This window comes from Panthera tigris, chromosome E3, assembly GCF_018350195.1.
Source record: "Panthera tigris isolate Pti1 chromosome E3, P.tigris_Pti1_mat1.1, whole genome shotgun sequence".
In the NCBI taxonomy this organism is placed as follows: Eukaryota; Metazoa; Chordata; class Mammalia; order Carnivora; family Felidae; genus Panthera; species Panthera tigris.
The window spans coordinates 39,044,130-39,064,496 of record NC_056675.1 but is presented as its reverse complement, the minus strand read 5'-3'; the positions used below and the strand labels follow the sequence as shown (position 1 = coordinate 39,064,496).

The following is a 20,367-nucleotide window of genomic DNA, read 5'->3' as shown; positions in this document are numbered from 1 at the left end:
ACACTCTCGCAAGAGCTTTCGAAGCCTACCAGTTGGCATCCTCTAAGCTGTCCACTGCTCTGTGTGTTTCTTCTCCCCGTTTTCCTCGAAGCCGGTCCCTGTATTCAAACAGATCGTTCTGGCGCATGTGTGGATTTTCCTCCGATGTTGCTTTATCCCTAGTGGCCGTGCAGTGACAGCAGGTTAAGTGAACAGGCCTAGGATGAACCGACCCTCGACCAAGTCCTAGGAAATCACCTCTGAGCCTTCGCAAAGTCTGGCTTGAAAAGAGTGTCTTTGTAGACCGGGAGCCCTGGGCCACTCCAGATACTTGATGCTAATAGCACAGTTGATGGGACCGCCTCGGGCCACACTGCGTCACTTGGACCACAGGAGGTGCTTTAGTCAGGACTAGGGTTAGCCACGTGGGCTGTCCACCCTGCCTCTGTCACGGAACCCCAAGGATAAAAACTCCAGACCCCCAGGCTCACATGAGCTTCCCCGGCCACCACCCCTTCACGTCCGTTGTCACGCGTCATTGCCGGGAGAATTAAGCTCTGCCCGTCTGACTCCACTGCTAAGGGGAAGCTGGAAGCTTCCACCTGGTCTCTCCTAGACTCTGTCCTCCACGCCTTGTACCACTGCAGTGAACCATCACCACGGGGATGACAGCTTCTCTAGGTCCTGTGAGTCCTTGTAGCGGATCAGTACTCTGAGGCCGGTCCTGGGGGCCCCAGTTCAGTTGTTCACTCACATCTATAACTGAAGAGACAACTTGATGACTTTGGTGCCCTGCACCAGTGCCCAAGGACGAGGCAGACTGTCTGTGGGCTCTGTGGGGCTGGGTGGGGCCAGCTGGGAGCAGCAGGGAGGCTGGGAGCCCTCCAGGTGGCCCACATCAGGCCATTTCACTCGGGCTCCTGGAAAGGACCGTGGCTTTTAGCAGCAGCCCAATAGCGCCAGGCCCCCAGCGGGCGCTCGGTGAGGACTTGCTCCCACGGGGGTCCTGGTGGGGACCGGCCTTGGCCCTTCCCCGAAGAAGCGCTGGGTGGAGGAAGGGGGGCAACGAGCCGGGCAGCCGGGATCCCAGGGCTGCAGACAAGAACCGTTTGGGGGCACGGTGTGGTTGGGGTACCCAGCTCGAAGCCCTCGGACCCGGACCGGTCCCGCTGGAGGCGGGGGGGGGTGGGGGGAGCGTCGCGGGCGTTCCCTGTCCCCCCCCCCCGGGGGCGCCCCGAGCGGGCGGAAGCAGAGGGGGCGCCGCGAGGCGGCAGAGGCGGCCATGGGCGCGCGCGTCCGGGCGCTGCTGCTGGCGCAGCTGTTGGTGCGAGCGGGGCTCCGGGGACAGGGTGAGCTGAGGCGGGGGCTGCGGGCCGCCCCAGGGGTGGTGGGGGACGGCCGGGGCGCGTGCAGACCGCGGGGAGCGCACCTGGCCGCCCGCCATCCCCCCTCCGGGCCCCCCAGGCGTTCAGGATCTGGACCGGCCGTTTCCAGGTAAGGCGCCCGGGACGCGCGCCTCCCCGCGCAGGGCACCTGAGCCGGAGCGCAAGGGGCGCCTCATCTTGTCCTCTCCCCGCCCAGGTTTCGAGAACTCGTCGTTGCTCACGTGTAACTGCCGGGCCCCGGGGAGGGGGGGGGGAGGGGGGGGGGGGGGGGGGGGGGGGTGGGAGGGGCGGCGCCCGCGCGCCACGTGGGGAGGGGCGCGAGGTCCCCCGGTCCCTGGGCGGCGCGGCCCCGACGCGCGCGTTTTCCCAGGGGCCCCTCGCGTTGGCTCGCGCGGGCCGGTGGGGCGGCCGGGGTCGTGCGGCTCAGCCGCGTGCCCGTGCGTCCGTCCCAGGGCCCTGCGGCCGCCGAACCGTTTCGACGACGCGCGTGGTGGGCGGCAAGGACTCGGAGCTGGGGCGCTGGCCGTGGCAGGGCAGTCTGCGCTTGTGGGGCGCCCACCACTGCGGCGCCAGCCTGCTCAACCGCCGCTGGGTGCTGTCGGCCGCGCACTGCTTTGAAAAGTGAGTCGGGGGGCGGGCGGCCCTGCGACCCGGGGTTGGGGGGCCGCGTCGTCCGGGCCCGACGCGTGCGGATTCAGCTCTCTTATGCTCCCGAGCCCCGGGCCCCGCTGCAGCCACGTGAGAAAACCCTGTTCCGTCTTTTCCAGAACGTTCTTTACAGCATTCCCGTGCCCTTTTGTGTCGTGTTCTTTTCTGTCTTCTCCCCGAATGGCAGCACCAGCCGCCCCCTCCTCATCCCACCTCCCCCGGTGCAGGTGCACCACGGGGCGGACCGGGGTGGGTGAGCTCTGGGCACAGAGCCTGGCCTGCCAGGACCGTGGGCTCGGGGAAGCTATTTTGACCGCACCTGCCTAGTCCTGTGCATCTGTTCTTTTTTTTTTTTTTAAGTTTTAGAGAGAGCGAGAGCGCGCGGAAGCACACTGGGGGGAGGAACAGAGAGAGGGAGAGAGAGAATCCCAAGCAGGCTCCAAGTTGAGTCTGCCCAATGCGGGCCTCAAACCCACAAACCTTGAGATCGTGACCTGAGCCGGAATCAAGAGCTGGACACTCAGGCTGAGCCACCAGGGTGCCCTGTTCATTCTTTTTTAGGATTGCTGTGGGAGGTGACAGGCCGGTTGAGTGACCAGCCAGATCCGACCTCAGGGAAAGGCCCTTCCTGCCCATCCCCGCATCCCCCGGTCCCCGGGTTCTGGGATTTGGGCCCATCTCCTCTGGGCTGCCATCATTTCTACACTGGGCGCAGTGGCCCGTGAGAGGAAGTGCTAACCGCGTCCCGGATGAGCCCTGGCAGCACCCCTGCGGCCCCGCCTCGGGGAATGTCTCCCCTCCCCCATGTGTGCTCAGGGGGCCCTCCCTCCTCTGAGGACCCTTGACTGCTCTCTCCTCCCTCGCCAGACACAAAGATCCCTCGAAGTGGACGGCTCAGTTTGGTGAACTGTCCTCCAGGCCAACTTCCTGGAAATTGTGGACCTTCTACCATCGGTACAGGGTGAAGGATATCGTTGTGTATCCCCAGTTGAGTGGGACGTCACTCAAGGACATCGCCCTGCTGAAGCTGTCCTCCTCCGTCACCTACAATAAGTACATCCAGCCCATCTGTGTTGTGGCCTCTTCCTCTGAGTTCCAGAACAAGGCTGACTGCTGGGTGACGGGCTGGGGGCACATCGAAGAAGGTCAAGGTGAGGCTGGGGGCAGGGGGGGGTGGGGCAGGGGGGCTGCGGGCTCCTCTGTCTGTTCTGTCCTCAGCGGCTTCAGCAGCCCCCACCTGGGTCTCTGTGCAGCTGGGTCCCTCCTGGGGGCTGCCGAGCAGTGCCTGCCCCCGCCCACCCCGTGCCAGGGCAGGACCTCCTGTCCCTACACCCCGTTCCCTCTGCCTTCCAGAGACTGTGAGCCCGACGCCACAGTGAGAGGGAGGCCAGCTGGGCTCAGGCCCGCAGGGGTGTGGAAGTTTCTGGGGTGGGCTCCTCAGAAAGGCCTTGGGTATGTGGGGTTCTTTAAATTGAGATTTAACTCACAAAACCGAAAATTCACCGTTTTCAAGCATGCAGTTCAGTGGTGTTGAGTGTAATCACGGCTGTGCAACCATCATCATCGTCTAGCTCCAGAACATTTTTATCATCTCAGACTGAAACCTCGTACTTCCTGGCCTTTACTCCCAATACCCCGTTTTCCCCTGGCAATCACCCATCTGCTTTCTGTCTCGGGATTTCCGGACTGTGGACAGTTCATAGAAATAGAGTCCCACAACGTGTGGTTTTCTGTCCCTGACTCCTTCACTCAGCATATTCAAGGTTCATGTATGGTCTAGCACATACTTACTTGTACCCCATTCTTTGAGGTTTAGTTCACGTAATGTTAAATTAATCATTTTATTCCTTTTTTAAAAAAGTTTTTACAGTTTTATTTATTTTGAGCGAGAGCGAGCGAGTGAGAGCATGAGCGGGGGAGAGACAGAGAGAGGGAGAGAGACCCCCAAGAAGGCTCCACACCGTCAGTGCCGAGCCGAATGTGGGGCTCGAACCCATGACCTCGACGAGATCGTGACCCGAGCCAAAAATCAGGAGTTGGACACTTAACTGACTGAGCTGCCTAGGCGCCCCTAAATTAATCATTTTATTATTTTTTTAAATTAATCATTTTCAAGTATACAATCCCGTGAGATTTAATTTAGTATGTTCACGGTGTATAACCATGAACTCCATCAAGTTCCAAAACATTTTCATCCCTCCCAGAGGAAATCCGACAGTCACTGACCAGTCACTCCCCCTTACCCTCTCCTTCCGGCCCTTTGGCAGCCACTAACAAGCCTTTTGTGTTGATGGATATACCTATTCTGGATTTTTCATGTAAATGGATTCATACGTTATGTGACCTTCTGTGTTTGGCCTTTTTCATGTAGCGTGGTGCTTTAGAGATTCATGGGTGTTCTAGTATGTATCAGAGTTTTCTTTCTTTTTATGGATGAATAATAGTTCATCCTATGGATAGACCACAATGTATTCATCCATTCTTTCATTGATGGACTTTTGTGTTGTTTCTGCCTTTTGGATACTGTGAATAGAGCTGTTATGAACATTCATATTCAAATTTTTATTTGAACACCTCTTTTCAGTTCTTTTGTGTGTATATCTAGGAGTACAATTGCAGAATCACGTGGTAATTCTATGTTTAAGTTTTTTCAAATTTATTTATTTTCAGAGAGAAAGAGAGAGCAATCGGAAGGGGCAGAGAGGGAGAGAGAGAATCCTAAGCAGGCTCTGCACTGTTCGCACAGAGCCCGATGCGGGGCTCAATCTCATGAACCGTGAGGTCATGACCTGAGCCAAAATCAAAAGTCGCACACTTAACTGACTCAGCCCCTCAGGCGCCCCTGCCCGTTTTTAATTTGAGTTGTCTTTGTTGAGTTGTAATAGTTCTTTATGTATTCTAGATACTAAACCGTTCTCAGATACACGATTTGCAAATATCTTCTCCCATTGTGTAGCTCTCTTTGCTGCACTTTCTTGCTAGTATCTTTTGATGCACAAAATTTGCAAAATTTTGATCAACCCCAAATTATTTTTCTTTCGTTGCTTGTGCTTTTGATGTCAGGTCTAAGAAACCACTGTCAGATTCAAGATCATGAAGATTTACTTGCATGTTCTTGCAGAGTTTTATAGTTTTAGCTCTTATATTTATGTGTCTGATCCATTTCGAGTTGATTTTTGTACATGGTGTGAGGTAGGGGTCCAACTTCATTATTTTGCCTTTAGATTTCCAGTTGCTCCAGCACCGTTTGTCACAGAGACTCCTCTCCCCAATTGAATTGTCCCAGCATCCTTACTGATTGACTGTAGATGTGTGGGCTTATTTCTAGACTCTGAATGGTACTCCATTGGTGTGTATGTTCATCCTTGTGCCAGGACCGCATTGTTTGATACCTGTAACTTTATAATATATTGAAATCAGGAAGCGTGAGTCTTCTAACTTTATTCTACTTGTTCAGTAGTGTTTTAGTTATTTGGGCCTGTTGATACTCCATATAAATTTTAGGGCCATTTAGTCAATTTCTGCTAAAAAGAGCATTGGGGTTTGGAAAGGGATTGCATTGAATTTGTAGGTTGCTTTGGGGAAGCATTGCCACCTTCATTATATTATATTTCCAATCCATAAATAAGGGATATATTTCCATGTATTCAGGCCTTCCGTTTCTTTCAGCAGTGTTTTGTAGTTTTTGTTAATAAGTCTTTGATCGCCTCAATTAAATTTATTCCTAACTATTTTCTTATTTTTGATGCTTTGTAAATGAAACTTCTTTTTTTTTTAATGTTTATTTATTTTTAAGAGCGAGAGAGAGCACAAGCAGAGGGTGGGGAGAGAGAGAGGGGGAGACACAGAATCTGAAGCAGGTTCTGGGCTCTGAGCTGTCAGCATAGAGACCGACATGGGACTCGGACCCACGAACTGTGAGATCGTGACCTGAGCCAAAGGCCAAAGTCAGACGCTCAACCAGTGGAGCCACCCAAGTGCCCCAGTAGAATAACAGACTTTTGTGGTTTGATCTTGGGTCCTGCAATTTTGCTGACTTCATTTATTAACCCTAGCCTTCTTTAAACGTATTCATTATGATTTCATACACACACACACACACATATATATGTACTTATGTATATATGGATGATCATGTCATGTATGCATAGAGATAGTTTTACGTCTTCTTTTCCAATTTGGATGTGTTTTATTTTTCTTGCCTAATTGCCCTGGTGGGAACTTCCAGAAAAATGTTAAATAAAATGGCAAAAACTGGCATCATCATCTTGTCCCTAAATCTCGGGGAAAGCTTCCCGCCTGTCACCGTTCAGTGTGATGTCCGCTGTGGGTTTTTCACATCTAGCGTTTATCATGTTGAAAGAGTGCCTTCTATTCCTACCTAGCTTATTGAATGTTTCTCTAATGAAGGAATTTGGATTTTGCCAACTGCCTTACCTGCATCCGCTAAGATGAGCCTGTGGGTTTTTTTCCTTCATTCTATTAATGTCTGTAGTACATTATATTGATTGGTTTTTGTATGTTGAACCGCGCTTGCATTCATGGGATAAATCTCACTTGCTCGTGGTATACAGTTCTGTTGCTATGCTGCTAGGTTCTGTTTGCCAGCATTTTGTTGAGAATGTTTGCATATATGTATTTTTTGTATATATACCTTTTGCATATATATATATACATGTATTATTATTACTATTATTGCATTAAGGATATTGGTCTGTTGTTTCTTTTTCTTGTGATGTCCTTGTCCGGGATTTGGTGCCCCCATAATGCCGGTCCCAGGGAATGAGTTAGGAAGTATTCCTTCTTCTCCGATTTTTTGGAAGAGTTTAAGAAGGATTGGTGTTCATGTCTGCAGAGGTTTGGTAGAATTCACCATTGAAGCCATATGGCCTAAGGCTTTTCTTCATTGTGAGGTCCCTGACTACAGATTTCATCTCTTATTGGTGTGTTCAGACTTTCTGTTTCTTCTTGAGTGAGTTTTGGTAGTTTGTGTTATCTAAGATTTTGTCCATTTCATCCGTGTGATCTAATTTGGGGGATAGCTGTTTCCCTTACAGTCCTCATTATTGCTGTAAAGTCTGTAGTTAGGTCCCCACTTTCATGATCAGTTTTGTTGATGTTTCAAAGAACCCAGTTTTGGTTTAACTGTTGATTTTCTCTATTTTTCTATTCCCTACCTTGATTTTCTCTATTCTCTATTATTTCCCTCTTTCCTTCTACTTTTTTTTAAAATTTTTTTTAACGTTTTATTTATTTTTGAGACATGGAGAGATAGAGCATGAACAGGGGAGGGTCAGAGAAAGAGGGAGACACAGAATCTGAAACAGGCTCCAGGCTCCGAGCTGTCAGCACAGAGCCTGATGCGGGGCTTGAACTCACGGACTGTGAGATCATGACCTGAGCCGAAGTCAGCTGCTTAACCGACTGAGCCACCCAGGCACCCCTCCTTCTACTTTTGAACTCAGCTTGCTTCTAGTCCCTTAAGCCATAAATCAGGGTATTGGTTTGAGATTTTTCTCCTGTATTACTGTGGACATTTCCAGCAATACGTTTATTTCCTTCTGAGAACTGCCTGCACTGAATCCCGCAAGTTTTGCTGTGTCATGTGTTCATTTTCATTCATCTCAAAGTGTTTTTGAATTTTCCTTGTGATTTTTTTCTTTGATCCATTGGTAAAGAATATGTTGTTGAATTTCCACATACTTACAAATTTTTCAGTCTGTCTTCTTTTACTGGTTTCTAACCTCCGTCCACTGTGGTTGGAGAAAATGTTTTGTATGATTTCAGTCTTTTCTAGTTTATTGCAACTTACTGTGTGGCCTGACATATAGTCTATCCTGGAGAGTGTTCATGTGTACCTGAGACGGGTGTGGATTCTACTGTTGGGGCAGGTGGTTCTGTATACTTCTGTTAGGTCTAGTTAATTTATAGTGTTACTCAGGTCTTCTGTTTTCTTGTTGATCTTTCTGATTCTATTCATGATTTTTTTTTAATGTTTATTTTAGGGAGACAGAAGGCAAGCAGGGGAGGAGCAGAGAGAGAGGGAGACACAGAATCCAAAGTGGACTCCAGGCTCCAAGCTGTCAACACGGAGCCTAGTGTGGGGCTCGAACTCATGAAACCGTGAGATCATGACCTGAGCCGAAGTCGAACATTCAACCGACTGAGCCACCCAAGTGCCCTTGATACTATTCATTATTAAAAGTTGGGTATTGAGGGGCACCTGGGTGGCTCAGTCGGTTGAGCGTCCGACTTCGGCTCAGGTCATGACCTCACAGCTTGTGAGTTCGAGCCCCGCATCGGCCTCTGTGCTGACAGCTCGGAGCCTGGAGGCTGCTTCGGATTCTGTGTCTCCCTCTCTCTGCCCCTCCCCTGCTTGCTCTCTGTCTGTCTGTCTGCCTCTCTCTCTCTCTCAAAAGTAAATAATAAAACATTTAAAAAAATAATAAAATCTTTTTTTAAATTGTGTTTAGAGAAAAAGAGTGCGAGCAGGGAAAGAGGCAGAAGGAGAGAGAGGGAGAATCTTAAGCAGGCTCCACGTTCAGTGTGGAGCCCAAAGTGGGGCTTGATCCCACGATCATGGGATTGTGACCTGAGCCGAAATGAAATCTGACGCTCAACCACACAACCGACTGAACCACCCAGGGGACCCTGGATTCGCTATTTTTAATTCATGCTGCTAATTTCTGCCTTTTAATTGCAATTTAATCCATTTAACTCATTTCCATTAAAATTAACTACTGATAAGTAAGGATTTACTTCTACCATTATTCTATTTCTTCTCTATGTCTTGTCACATCTTTCAATATCTCTATCTGTACCTTATATCTTTTTTATTTCCTCTTTTTGTGTTTCATTGATTTTTATTAGTGGTCTGTGTTGATTACCTTCCCATTTCGCGTTCTGTGTATTTTCTTAGTGGTTGCCCTGGGGATTACAATTAACAACTTAAATTTATTGTTTAAAAATTTTTTTTAAACTTGATTTTTTTTTTAACTTGAGAGAGTGAATGCGAAAGTCGGGGAGAGGGGCAGAGGGGGAGAGAGAAAGAGAGAGAGAGAGAGAATATGTTAAGCAGGCTTCACGTTCAACACAGAGCCTGACGTGGGGCTCGATCCCACGACCCTGGGACCATGACCTGAGCCAAAATCAACAAACGCTTCACCAGCTGAGCCAGCCAGATGCCCCAACAAGTTTATAGCAATCTATGTCGGATTAATAGCAACTTAGCTTCAGTAGTACACAAAAATTCCGTTCCTTACGCAGCTCTTTCCTCAGAGATTTATAGTTGTTGTATGCACGTGTCTTAAATTATAAAGGAAGGGAAAGAAGTGATAAACCAAAGCCATAATAGGCCTGGCTCTCCTATTTACCCCTGTGGTCACCTTTACCAGCGCCCTCTCTTTCTTCTTATGAACGGACACTGGCCAGGGTCCTGAAGACCTCCCTTGCTCCCTTTTCTGTTTCTACTAAGGCAGGTCGCCGCCTCATTTTCTGAAGGATAGCCTGATACAGGATTCTGATACAGATACAGAATATTCTCAGTCGCCTGTTTGATTCTTTCGGCCCTTTGAATGTGTCATCCCGCAACCCACCCCCCCCCGCCTCCAGGGTATCTGAGAAGAATGTGGCTGTTAATCTTGGTGGGGATCTTTGATGTGACACGCATGCGGCTTCTCTCTTGCTGTTTACCGGAGTCTCCCCTTCGATACTTTGCTGAAAATGTATCTCCGGGTAGATCTCTTTGTGTTTATCCTGCTCGGGGGAATTGCTCGGCGTCCTCAAGACAGGGATTCATACCTTTTTTCAAATCTGGGGCATTTTCGGGGCGCCTGGGTGGCTCAGTCGGTGAAGCGTCCGACTTCGGCTCAGGTCACGATCTCGCGGCCCGTGGGGTCAGGCCCCGCGTGGGGCTCTGCACTGACAGCTCAGAGCCTGGAGCCTGCTTCGGATTCTGTGTGTGTGTGTGTGTGTGTGTGTGTGTCTGTCTCCCTCTGCGCCTCCCCTGCTTGCGCTCTCTCTCTCTCTGTCTCTGTCTCTGTCTCTAAAATAAATAAACATGAAGAAAAAATCTGGAGGGTTTTCAGCCTGGATGCTGCAGGTGAAGTATGTTAATCCTACACCGTGTCGGTGTCAGCCCCGCCCCCTGAGCCTGCTGTGGCCGAGGGACCTCCCCCGTGGCCCAGCTAGGGGCTGTCATCTTCCTTCTCCAGATGGGGCCACTGAGTTTCAGGGAGAAGCGGTGACCGCCCGCCCATCCCTTGGGTCCTTCTGTGACATCGTTCATTGCCCATAATGTGAACGGTGCTGGGCTGGGGGCAGAGGCGTCATCGAGAGCGATGTCCCGGACCCTGTGGAGCCCACCCCCCCTCCACCCTCCCCCTGCCCCAGATGGCAGGGGAGGGACCGAAGCTGTCCTCTTCCTCTCTCTCACCCTCAATCCCTGGCAGTTCTGCCGCCTCCTTACTGTCTCCAGGAAGCACAGGTGTCCATCATAAACAACTCCAGATGCGACTTCCTGTTCCGACGTCCCGGTGTCCTCAGTTATGACCCGGATGACATGATCTGTGCTGGCTCTGAGAATGGCCAACGTGACGCCTGCAAAGTGAGTACGCCTGCCCCCACCAGGGCCTTGCTGGACCCGGGCACCACCCCTCCCCACCTTGGGCCTGGGAGCAACCCCCTGGTGCCCACCAACCCACCCGAGTCTATTCGTGAGAAAACAACCACGGGCCTTATTTCTCCAGCTTGTACAACAAGCGTTAATTGTTTGGCCTTCGTTGTACCACCTTTGATTCTCACCTGACCCCTGGGGGGGGAGGGAAAGGGGCAGTTTGAGACCGATGCCCACTCTGCAGATGCAGAAGCTGAGGCTCGTTCCCTTCCGGGGTGGGGAGTAGGACGTGCACCCGGTCTGCTCGGCTCCACAGCCCCTCCTGCTGTCGCCACAGCTGTCCCTGCCTCTCCGCCAGCCCCTCACCTGCCCCCTGCCCCGCCAAGCCTGGCTCACCCGCGCCGCTCCCCAGGGTGACTCGGGTGGCCCCTTGGCCTGCGAAAAGAGAGGTGTGTGGATTCAGGTTGGCATCGTGAGCTGGGGATCGGGCTGCGGTAGACCCAACTGGCCCGGGGTCTACACCAACGTCAGTGCGTATTTCGACTGGATCCAGACGCTGATGGCCCGCGGCGCCCCCAGGCCAGTCCCCTCTCGGCTGCTCCTGCCCCTCGCCGTGCTCTGGGCCGGGCTCCCGCAGCCGGCCTGAGCCCAGCGGAGTCCTGAGAGCTGGGGCCATCTGCTGAGCCAGGCCCCGTCCCCCACCTCGTCCCTTTTCTAATAAACTCCTTAGCGTGTTGGAACCGATGCCTCGCAGAGCATTCTGTGGCCCCGGGTGGCTCCCCGGACACCCTCACGGTCCCCCCGGGATCCAGTCCTTCACTCCTAAATCTCGCTCCAGCTGTCTGCGCCACTCGGGTTTGGGTGACGAACCACGGAGCCCTCTCTGGTTGGTTCAATCAGAAAGATAGTTTATGGGAGGACGTTAGTCACCCCCGGGTCGCTGGGGGCCAGGAAGACCGGAGCGGGGTGCAGCGGGGGGAGCATCCCGAGCCCCCCGGTGCTCATGCCGGTGCGACCCTCCACCCAGACGCCAGACGCTCCCGGCCCTACCTCTGTCCCCGAAAGGCCGACCCGGGACCAGGACTGGGGTGTGGGAGGTTTACTTGGGAGGTGACGCCGGGAGGCCCCAGTGAGGAACAGGGAAACCGAGGCAGGGAGGGAAGCAGCCAGATGATGTTTGCCCAAATGAGGGGGTTCCCACCAAGGGCAGCGGAGGCAGAGTCCTGCTGGAGCGGAGAAGCCGCAGGGGCACGGCTCAGCATCGCCCCCTGGAGGACAAGGACACCGGGCGCGGGCTTCTCTCCAAGCTGGAGCACCCCTGGTGAGGCCGGGTGGAGGGGAGCAGCCTCGGCCTGGCCCAGGCCCGAGGCCAGCAGGGCAGCCTCCGGGGCACCTTGGAACTGCTGAGGCACATTCCTCCCCTCGGCTCCCCACCCCCTGCCCCCAGCTGTGGAGAGACAAGTAGAGGAGTGGGGGGGGGGGTGGCCCTCACCGCCTCTGCCCCACCTCCGACGGCCTCGAGGTTTATAGGGCGACACGTTCAGGCTTCATGCGCTGTGGCGGCCCTTGAGGCTGGAACTCCCCTTCTCCCTCTTCACAGTGAGGAAACTGAGGCCCCGGGAGGTGGCGGGACCGAGTCACCCCCCTCACCAGGGTTTTTGTCCGCCTCTCACTGCACACGGACCTGCCAGGCCCCACACGGAGGGGCCGGCAGATCCCTGGGTGGCGAGTCCCCAGCCGTCTCCCGGGCATGCCGTGGGGTCTCCTAAAGCATCCGTCCATTTCCGCTTCCACAACCCACCCTCCGAGGAGCTGGAACCTGAGGGCGCCTCCTGTCCCCTGCTCCGAGGCCCTCCAAGCTGGCCCCAAGAGGATCACCCATCACCCTTGGTGTCCCACCTGTCGCTGGAGGATGGCGCTATTCAGTGCCCCGCACCGGCTGCCGTGTAACACCGCTCCGCGGGACCCCCTGGCAGGGCCAGGACAGCCCCTCCAGCAGCAGGTAGACTCGCTTCCGCTTCCGGGGCCCGGGGCCTGCGTGAGCGGCTGTGTAGGACCACTGGCCCCCGCCTGAGCCGTGTCGCCCACAGGGTCGCGTTTGGAGCCACCTCCCCAGAGGCTCGGAAGGATCCCCGCAGTTGCCACAGCACGCCCCCTCCCCATGCCCGGCTCACCCCTACACCTCTGCCTCTCCCCAGGCTGATAAGGACAACCTCTGGTTGTTACATCAACGTGACGTGGGGACTCTGGCTGCGGCCACCCCAAAGGGCTTGGGATCTGCTGTGACATCAGCACGCACGCAAACCGGATCCTGAAGAGCCGGCCGCCGGCTGGTCTCCCCGGGGCCGCCCCCCGCCCCCCACCTCCTCCTCCTGCCGCCAGGTACAGAGGGTAGGGCTGGACATTTGTCACATGAGAGTCCTGTGCTGCAGGCGGTGGGCTGGGCACTGCCACCGTGACGTGCCCGCGCAGGGCGACAGGCTGTGAAACGTATCTTCTCTTCTCCCTTGATGGACTGTGCTCTTGGGCCATCAGGAGCTGTTTATAGAGTTGTGGTTTTTGGTTTCCATCCTTGGCATTTAGAGACCTTGTAAGCAACGGAATCCCCTAGAATTAGCATGAGTGCAGGAAAGTCATGTCAGAGGCAGAAAAGGCAGTCGGGGGAAGGGCAGGGACTCCCGGACTAGGAGCTCCAACACCGCAGGGCACTCTTTCTCAGTGTGGAAGGTTCCAGGCGCTCAGGCCAGCTGAGAGTCCTCGCCTGTGACCATGGCCATGGCTGCCCCACCCTCAGGCCTCCAATGGGTCCTCTCTCTTTCCAGGGTAAAAGTCCCAGGGAGAGATTCTGGTTGGGTCCGGGTCACGTGTCACCGGGACAGTGGCCCCAGATTGGGTCGTTCGTCCTCTCCTGAGACTGGGGGCAGGTCTGTGCCAGAGAAGGTAGCGTGGACTCAGCTGTGAGTCAGGTCCCCTCCCCGGGCAAGCACATGACATTTCCCCAGGGGCCATTTTTGCCATGGGACTGAAGGGTGAGGGCTGAAGGGGACGTGCGCCCAGCAGAGGTCTGTGCCTCAGTTTCTCAGTCTGACACAAGGGTTGGGTTTGGGGGCCCTTTCCAGGGGTCCTACTGGCTATTCAACCAGTTTTGGCCCCTCCCTGAACGAGCCGGCTTCTCAGAATATTGTCGTCTATGCCCTCCGCCCCGCGCCCCTAGTTTCCAACAGGCAGGGGCCCAGGTCCCCTGCGGGACAGGCTTCCAGCCTTTCGGCCACAGCTCCCCCATCAAGTTTGGCGACCGTCCCCAGACATGGCTGTGTGTCCCCGGGGTTCGCTCTCCCAGCAGCCTCACTGTCCTGGCCACACCAAATCCAAGAGTGGACTGTGTCCCAAGGTCAAGTCGGCTTCTGCTTCTGGTCAAGCAAGGAGTGCTGGCCAGCCCCGAGGCAGCCATTTCCCACTTTGAGTGCAGGGCAGGGTCTGGCTGGGGCTCCGCGTGGGCCGCTCCCGGATTTCTGGACAGAACAGTCGAGTCAGCTGCTCCCGTGACCGGCCCTGTAAGGAGCTGGGAGCTGGGATCAGGTTCACGGATGAGCGGGCAAGGATTCTCCAGAGCTTCCTGGCCTGACCGCAGCTCTCCGCCCCTGGCTTTGCCCGGCCCTCAGCAAGCTGTCGGCACCGCGGCCCAAGCCGGGCGTCCTTTGACAAACCCAGGTGTCCCTTTCCTGCCACCTCACAAGCGCTGCTCAAAGCATCTTTGTTCGAGGCGGGACTGGTGAAGCCGCAGCCCCGCCCTGGCCTCCTTAATCACCCCCTGGCCAGGCCCACACACCCCCAGTCCCTTTAAGCCCCCAGGTCCTGCCCCTGCCCAGTCAGCAGGGAGGGCACCGGCCATGCAGGTAAGAGCAGGGTTCAGGAGCAGCTGGCAGGCCATGGAAATAGGTCGGGGGGGCAGGGGCCAGGCTCCAGGGCTCCTGTGGAGGCCGGGGGTGCCCAAAGCTTGCAGGGGTTGGAGGACAGGCATGATCCCTGGGGTGCGGGGACAGGGAGGTGCATAGGACCTGTGCCCCTGGGATCCGTCCAGGGCCAACCAGGGGCTGAGGGAACACAGAGGGCCTCTGGGGCCTGGGGCTAGGACCCTCCTCTCCTTGCAGGCACCGCCCGGAGTCCAGACCCTGAGCGGTGTCACCCTTCCCTGGCCCAGCTCTGAAGACAGAATGAGGGGGGCCTCCCGCCTCCAGCTTTTGCCGCTGCTGTTGCTGCTAGGTGGGCGTGGGGCAGGGGCTGGGGGCTGTTCCCAGTGTCCCGTGTTACCCCTCCCCGGCCTGGTTCCCCTAGAGCACTTTGGGGTTCCTCATCTCGGCTTCAAAGGTCCAGGTTCTCTCCGTCACTGACCTTGGGCTCTCCGAGCTCACATGTGCCCATCTGCGTAAGGGGTACAAGTCCCCCCCCACCTCACAGTGCTCTGCGGAGGGTTAAGTCGGGTAACCCGTTGATTGCACAAAAGCCTGGCACCAGGTCGGTGCCACAAATGTGTTTCACCCTCCTTCCTAGTCTCTGACCTCCCTCCCTCTCCCTCTCCCTCTCCCTCTCCCCCTGTTATCTGACACCAAATTCATAATCCGGTCCCTTCCCTCCTTCCTCCCTCAGGAGCTCCTGGGACACCGGACTCTGCAGGTAAGGAAGCCTCCGAGCCCCTGGCGCCACCCCCTCCCTGACCTTGGCCCTGCGCCTCTCCGATCGATCGCACGATCCCACGCGCCTGCCAGCCCCCCCCCCCCCCGTCTTCCGCCCACCCTCGCACCCTCCTTGTCCCCTGCAGCCTGCGGGCAGCCCCAGGTGTCCAGTCGGATCGTGGGGGGCCGGGACGCCCGGGACGGACAGTGGCCGTGGCAGGCGAGCGTCCAGCACCGCGGGGCGCACGTGTGCGGGGGCTCGCTCATCGCCCCGCAGTGGGTGCTGACGGCGGCGCACTGCTTCCCGAGGTCAGCGGGGTGCGGGGGCGCCGCCAGGCCGGCTCCGGGGGATGCGGCGGCCCGGGGTGCCGCGGGGACCGGGGAGGGGCCGCCGTCCGCAGCGCCGCCCCTGTCCCGCAGGCGGGTGCTGCCGTCGGAGTACCGCGTGCGCCTCGGGGCGCTGCGCCTGGGTCCCGCCTCGCCCCGCGCGCTCTCGGCGCCCGTGCGCAGGGTGCTGCTCCCCCCGGACTACTCGGAGGGTGGCGGCCGCGGGGACCTGGCGCTGCTGCAGCTGAGCCTCCCGGTGCCCCTGAGCGCCCGCATCCAGCCCGTCTGTCTGCCCGAGCCCGGGGCCCGCCCACCGCTCCGAGCGCCCTGCTGGGTCACTGGCTGGGGCAGCCTCCGGCCCGGAGGTGAGGCAGCGGGGGTTGGGGGAGGGACAGGGGATCCTCCTCCACCTCCCTCTGACCGGGAGCCCCCCACTCTCCCAATCCGGGACCCAGCGAGACCTCCAGGGACCCAGACCTCCTCCCGGTCAGACAGGCGGGTCCCACCACTCCTGCTTCCTGCCTCGCCCTCTCCCGGCTCCTATAGTCCCCCTTCCTCCCCCCCAGTGCCACTCCCAGAGTGGCGACCTCTGCAGGGAGTAAGGGTGCCGCTGCTGGACGCGCGCACCTGTGACCGCCTCTATCACGTGGGCACCAGCGTGCCCAGAGCGGAGCACATAGTGCTGCCCGGGAACCTGTGTGCCGGCTACGTCGAGGGCCACAAAGATGCCTGCCAGGTGCGGGAAGCTGCCTGGAGCCCCTGGAACCCGGCTCCCGTCCCAGCTCCCTAGAACCCAAGACCCAGGGGCTGCACCTCCTGGCCCCCAACCCCCAGAAATGCCATCCCAGATCTTCAAAGGGCTGAGATCTAAGCCCGACTTTCTCCTGCAGGGTGACTCTGGGGGACCCCTGACCTGTGTGACGTCTGGGCGCTGGGTCCTGGTGGGTGTGGTGAGCTGGGGCAAGGGCTGTGCCCTGCCCAACCGTCCAGGTGTCTACACCAATGTGGCCACTTACAGCCCCTGGATTCGGGCTCGCCTCAGCCTCTAATGCAGTGAGCTGGAGCCAGAGGCTGGGGTCCCTCTGAGGACCTGCACGTTCCCTCCCACCTTGCCCCTTCCCACTTAAGGCTCAAAAGCCTTAGAAAGCTGCGGGGCCATCCGTCTCTCCATCCCCTGCCTCCTCCTTGGAGCTCACGAAACCCTAGCCGCCAGCCCTCCTCCTGGAGCCTCCCCTGCGTCCCTGGGTCTCACACTCCTCCTTCCCCGTCCTGCTCACTTTTACCCTTCTCTGCTCCAGCCAGGGGCCTGGGCACCCAGAGGCGGGCAAGCCAGCTGGTGCCCGGTCTGGCCCGTGTGCCTGCCTTTTTCTGGAGGAAGTCAGGGAAATTCGAAGTGTGAGAGGGATTCAGCCCCAGAGAGATGATTCTCCATTGCTGGCTTTGAACATGGAGGAGCTGCGGGCGAGGAGCCACGGGAGAGCGGCCTCCGGGAGCGGAGGGCAGCCCCCGGCGGCGGACAGCCAGCAGGGGGCACCTCCGTGCCCCGACTGCAAGGAAGGGAAGCTGGCCGACAACCTGAATGAGCCTGGGACCCAGTTCTCCCCACAGCCTCCAGAGGAGCGCCCCCCCCGCCCCGCCCACCCCGCATCAGCGTGCCCACCAGACCAAGCCCTTGAACCCAGCGGAGCCCACCCAGACCTCTGGCCTGCAGAGTTATGACTTAATAAATTTGTGTTGGTTCAGGCCGCCATGTTGCTGGTGTTTTACTACGCGGCAACAGAAAACGTACAGATCGTGCCCTGTTGCACTGGGGTCTGGGTGGGCGCGCCATGTGCTCTGAAAGGCTCAGGGGCCTCGGCACCTGGCATCATGCCCTCTGGGCCGGGAGCCCCCAGGCAGGCCTGGCCAGAACTCCTGCTGTGCCTGATTGGTTCCGTTGTTATAACCATACTTCCGGGGAGGGTCTGGGGCTGTGTCCTCCCCGTGGCAGGGGCCCACAGACCCAGGACCCCCCCCCCCTGCATCTGGCCCTTTGCAGCTCCCTGCCCACCCTTGTGTGCCTGGGACCTGGGTCCAGTCCCCTCCCTGCCATCTCCTCATTCCCAGGCCAAAGACCATCCATCCCAATAGATACAGCTCAGTTTCTAGAACTGCAGAAGGAACAAGAAATGGAACAAACCCTGGAAACCCCAGAGCCTAATCTTTGGAGCTACGAGGGCCAGTGGAGGAATGGGATGGGGGAGGCCATCATCAAAGGTGCAGCCTGGCGGGGCAGGCCTGAGCCATGCGGGGCAGGCCATCCATCTGGGGTAGAGCTTCACCGCCCTTGGGGGGTGGTTATCGGGGAGCAGGGCGTCCAGAATGGGGCTTGTCTGTGGACATGTCAGCAAGGGGACCCTGGTGACCGCTGCTGGGTGATGCCGGCCATCCTCGGTGGCTCCCTCAGTCTGGAGCCGGCTAAGGGGCCTTCCCCAGGACGCCTCCGAAGACACTGAGGTGGGAACAAGCCAGGGGCCGGGAGCCAGTCTGCTTCAGCCTGGGACTCGCTGTGACTCGAGTAAAGGGTCCGCATTCAGAGAGCCCTGTGTTTCTGAAGCACGAACTGGGGGCTAAACATGGGAGTCCGGAAGCCAGAGAAACAGGATCTGGGCATGGAAGGGAAGGTCAGGGAATGAGAAGAGGTCAGCTACTCCTCATCAAGCCCTTACGAGATGCCATGCAGAGAGCTTTGCTGCACCGTCTCATGGGATCCTCACCTGACACCCATTTGCCAGATGAGAAAGCTAAGGCCCAAAGGCACGTGGCTGCTAGATGGCAGACTGGGATTCCAACCCAGGTGGTCTGATCACGGAGGCAGCTGGAACGGCAGGGGCGGGGTCACAATTGCCTCTCCACGTGCTGCACCCTAGCACGGGCTCCGGCCCCTTCCGGCCCCTTCCGGCCGCACCAGCTCCATGAGGCGGGGCAGGCGGCAGGTCTTGGCCCAGCCGACTCAGGGGCACCGGGCCCTGTGCTGGAGCATCCCATCTGTCTGCAAGGTCAGTGGGGGCGTGGGGGTAACCTGGCCCTGCATCAGCCACAGCTGCCTGACCTACCAGGTGACAGGCTGGGAGGCTGTGCAGCCCGGAGGGGAGCACCCGGGGCGGCAAGGGTGGTCCTGGGAGGTCTCAAGCATGGGGGACGCTGCGCTCCTGTCTAAGGCAGGCGCTTCCTGGCTGTCCACCGACTCTAGTTGGGGATGCTGCCAAGCAGACGGCCCAGCCTCCCCCAAGAGTTCTGACTTGGACTCGGTTTCCCCTCTGTCCTCTGAATTGCTACCACCCACCATGTCGGGGCTGCCGGGAGGGCTAAGCGGACGGCTGAGGCCCCCGCCCTTCTGCCCACTGAGCCTACATGCTGTGCTTTGCACGAGCGCGCTCTCGCTCGCTCTCGGGACACCCGGGAGGTGACCTCGTTTTCAAGTTCACGCGTGGGGAGACAGGCCCAGAGAGGTTAAGCAGCGTGAGGCCCGTAGCCCGTAAGCGGTGAAGCTAGGTTGCAGCTGGGCAACTGACTCAGGCCCCACACCCAGTTGTGCGTCTTCTCTTGTGGCCACGACAGTAGTCGTGAAACACTCTACAAATGGGAGGCACGCTTCGTAACTACCGGTGATGACAATTACTAATCAACGTTTAACACAAAAAGGAGGGGAAGGCCCACTAGGTCGAGACCCCGCCAGCTTAGTCTGGAGGCCAGAGAAGGGTCCCTGTCATGAGCGTTGTTGGGTGGTTAAGGTGAGGGGGCAGAAAGGGCCCAGACAGCCTTCCTGTGCAGAAAACCAAGAGCAGTGGGCCGGCCAGCTCACCCACCATCTTGAGGTTCTGGTGCCGTCCGTCATGGCCCCAGTGAGGCCGCAGAGGGGGGGCTGGAGGTCAGCCCCCACTCCCCCTCAAGCCCCTCCTGAGCCCACTCCCACGGCAGGAGACATCCTTGCAAGGCCTACAGTCCACCCCCTACAACCGACCCACCAGGTCTGCAGCACCGTGGGGTTCACAGAGACACCCAGAGGGGTAGGACTCATGGCGGGCAAGGCCCCTGCCCTACTCGCCACCTCCCCTAGGCCGGGTGACCTCTGACAGCAGAGACCACCGGAACCAGACACCAGTCATTACCCAAACCCTTGCACTGTGCCGTGTGCGTTGGCTCATTAATGCTCCCCAATGCCTTATGGAATCCAGCTGTGTGTCCGTCCCCTTCGAGGATGGGACAACGGGTGGAGGCTCAGCGCCGTGCCAGAGATCACAGTTAACGAGCTGATATTTGACCCAGGTGGTCTGCCCGAGGGTGGGTGGAGACAGGCGTGAGTCTCGGAGGGATGGAGTGTGGGCCCACTCAGGGGGACTCCCGGTAGGCATCCTGAGCTGTGACACCAGCAGGGGTAAAGCCAACAAGGCAGGTGTGTATGTGGCAACAGGGCCCAGAGTCAGGACAATATGCCCAGGTGCAGCCGAGTCACAATATCCTAGGTGGAGAGGAGGCCCCTCCTTTCCCCGCACCCTGGGCTCTTTTTTTTTTTTAAACATTTATTTATTTTTGAGAGAGAGAGAGAGAGACAAAGAATCCCAAGCAGGCTCCAGACTCAGAGCTGTCAGCACGGAGCCCAACGTGAGGCTCGAACCCACAAACCACAAGATCATGACCTGAGCCAAAGTTGGACGCTTACCGCCTGAGCCACCCAGGCGCCCCTTTGGACTCCATCTTT

At 57.3% G+C, this 20,367-nt stretch overlaps 2 protein-coding genes across 14 annotated transcripts; both read left to right on the top strand.

Moving 5' to 3' along the window:
• The first annotated feature begins 1,221 nt into the window (after window positions 1–1,221).
• LOC102962134 (serine protease 41) lies at window positions 1,222–11,366 on the top strand. 10 transcript variants are annotated; one of them, XM_042972185.1, is made up of 7 exons: window positions 1,247–1,328; window positions 1,444–1,473; window positions 1,561–1,587; window positions 1,817–1,985; window positions 2,880–3,163; window positions 10,463–10,617; window positions 10,964–11,366. In XM_042972185.1, exons 1-7 carry the CDS (start codon window positions 1,262–1,264, stop codon window positions 11,270–11,272), a joined length of 1,041 nt encoding a protein of 346 aa, XP_042828119.1. In that variant the 5' UTR covers window positions 1,247–1,261; the 3' UTR covers window positions 11,273–11,366. The 10 variants fall into 10 exon arrangements, with proteins under 10 accessions (XP_042828117.1, XP_042828125.1, XP_042828123.1 ...); XM_042972183.1 differs by lacking the exon at window positions 1,444–1,473 and having other exon boundaries at window positions 1,222–1,328; window positions 1,474–1,587; XM_042972188.1 differs by lacking the exon at window positions 1,444–1,473.
• Window positions 11,367–12,972: 1,606 nt separating this feature from the next.
• On the top strand, window positions 12,973–17,323 carry LOC122234628 (serine protease 33-like). Of its 4 annotated transcripts, XM_042971816.1 has the most exons (8): window positions 12,973–13,008; window positions 14,778–14,889; window positions 15,274–15,300; window positions 15,446–15,608; window positions 15,720–15,991; window positions 16,193–16,362; window positions 16,517–16,576; window positions 16,925–17,323. In XM_042971816.1, the coding sequence occupies exons 2-8, from the start codon at window positions 14,841–14,843 to the stop codon at window positions 17,048–17,050; spliced, it is 867 nt and encodes a 288-aa protein (XP_042827750.1). In that variant the 5' UTR covers window positions 12,973–13,008; window positions 14,778–14,840; the 3' UTR covers window positions 17,051–17,323. The 4 variants fall into 4 exon arrangements, with proteins under 4 accessions (XP_042827750.1, XP_042827752.1, XP_042827753.1 ...); XM_042971818.1 differs by lacking the exon at window positions 12,973–13,008 and having other exon boundaries at window positions 14,659–14,889; window positions 16,517–16,679; window positions 16,925–16,982; XM_042971819.1 differs by lacking the exons at window positions 12,973–13,008; window positions 16,517–16,576 and having other exon boundaries at window positions 14,659–14,889.
• Window positions 17,324–20,367: the final 3,044 nt, after the last annotated feature.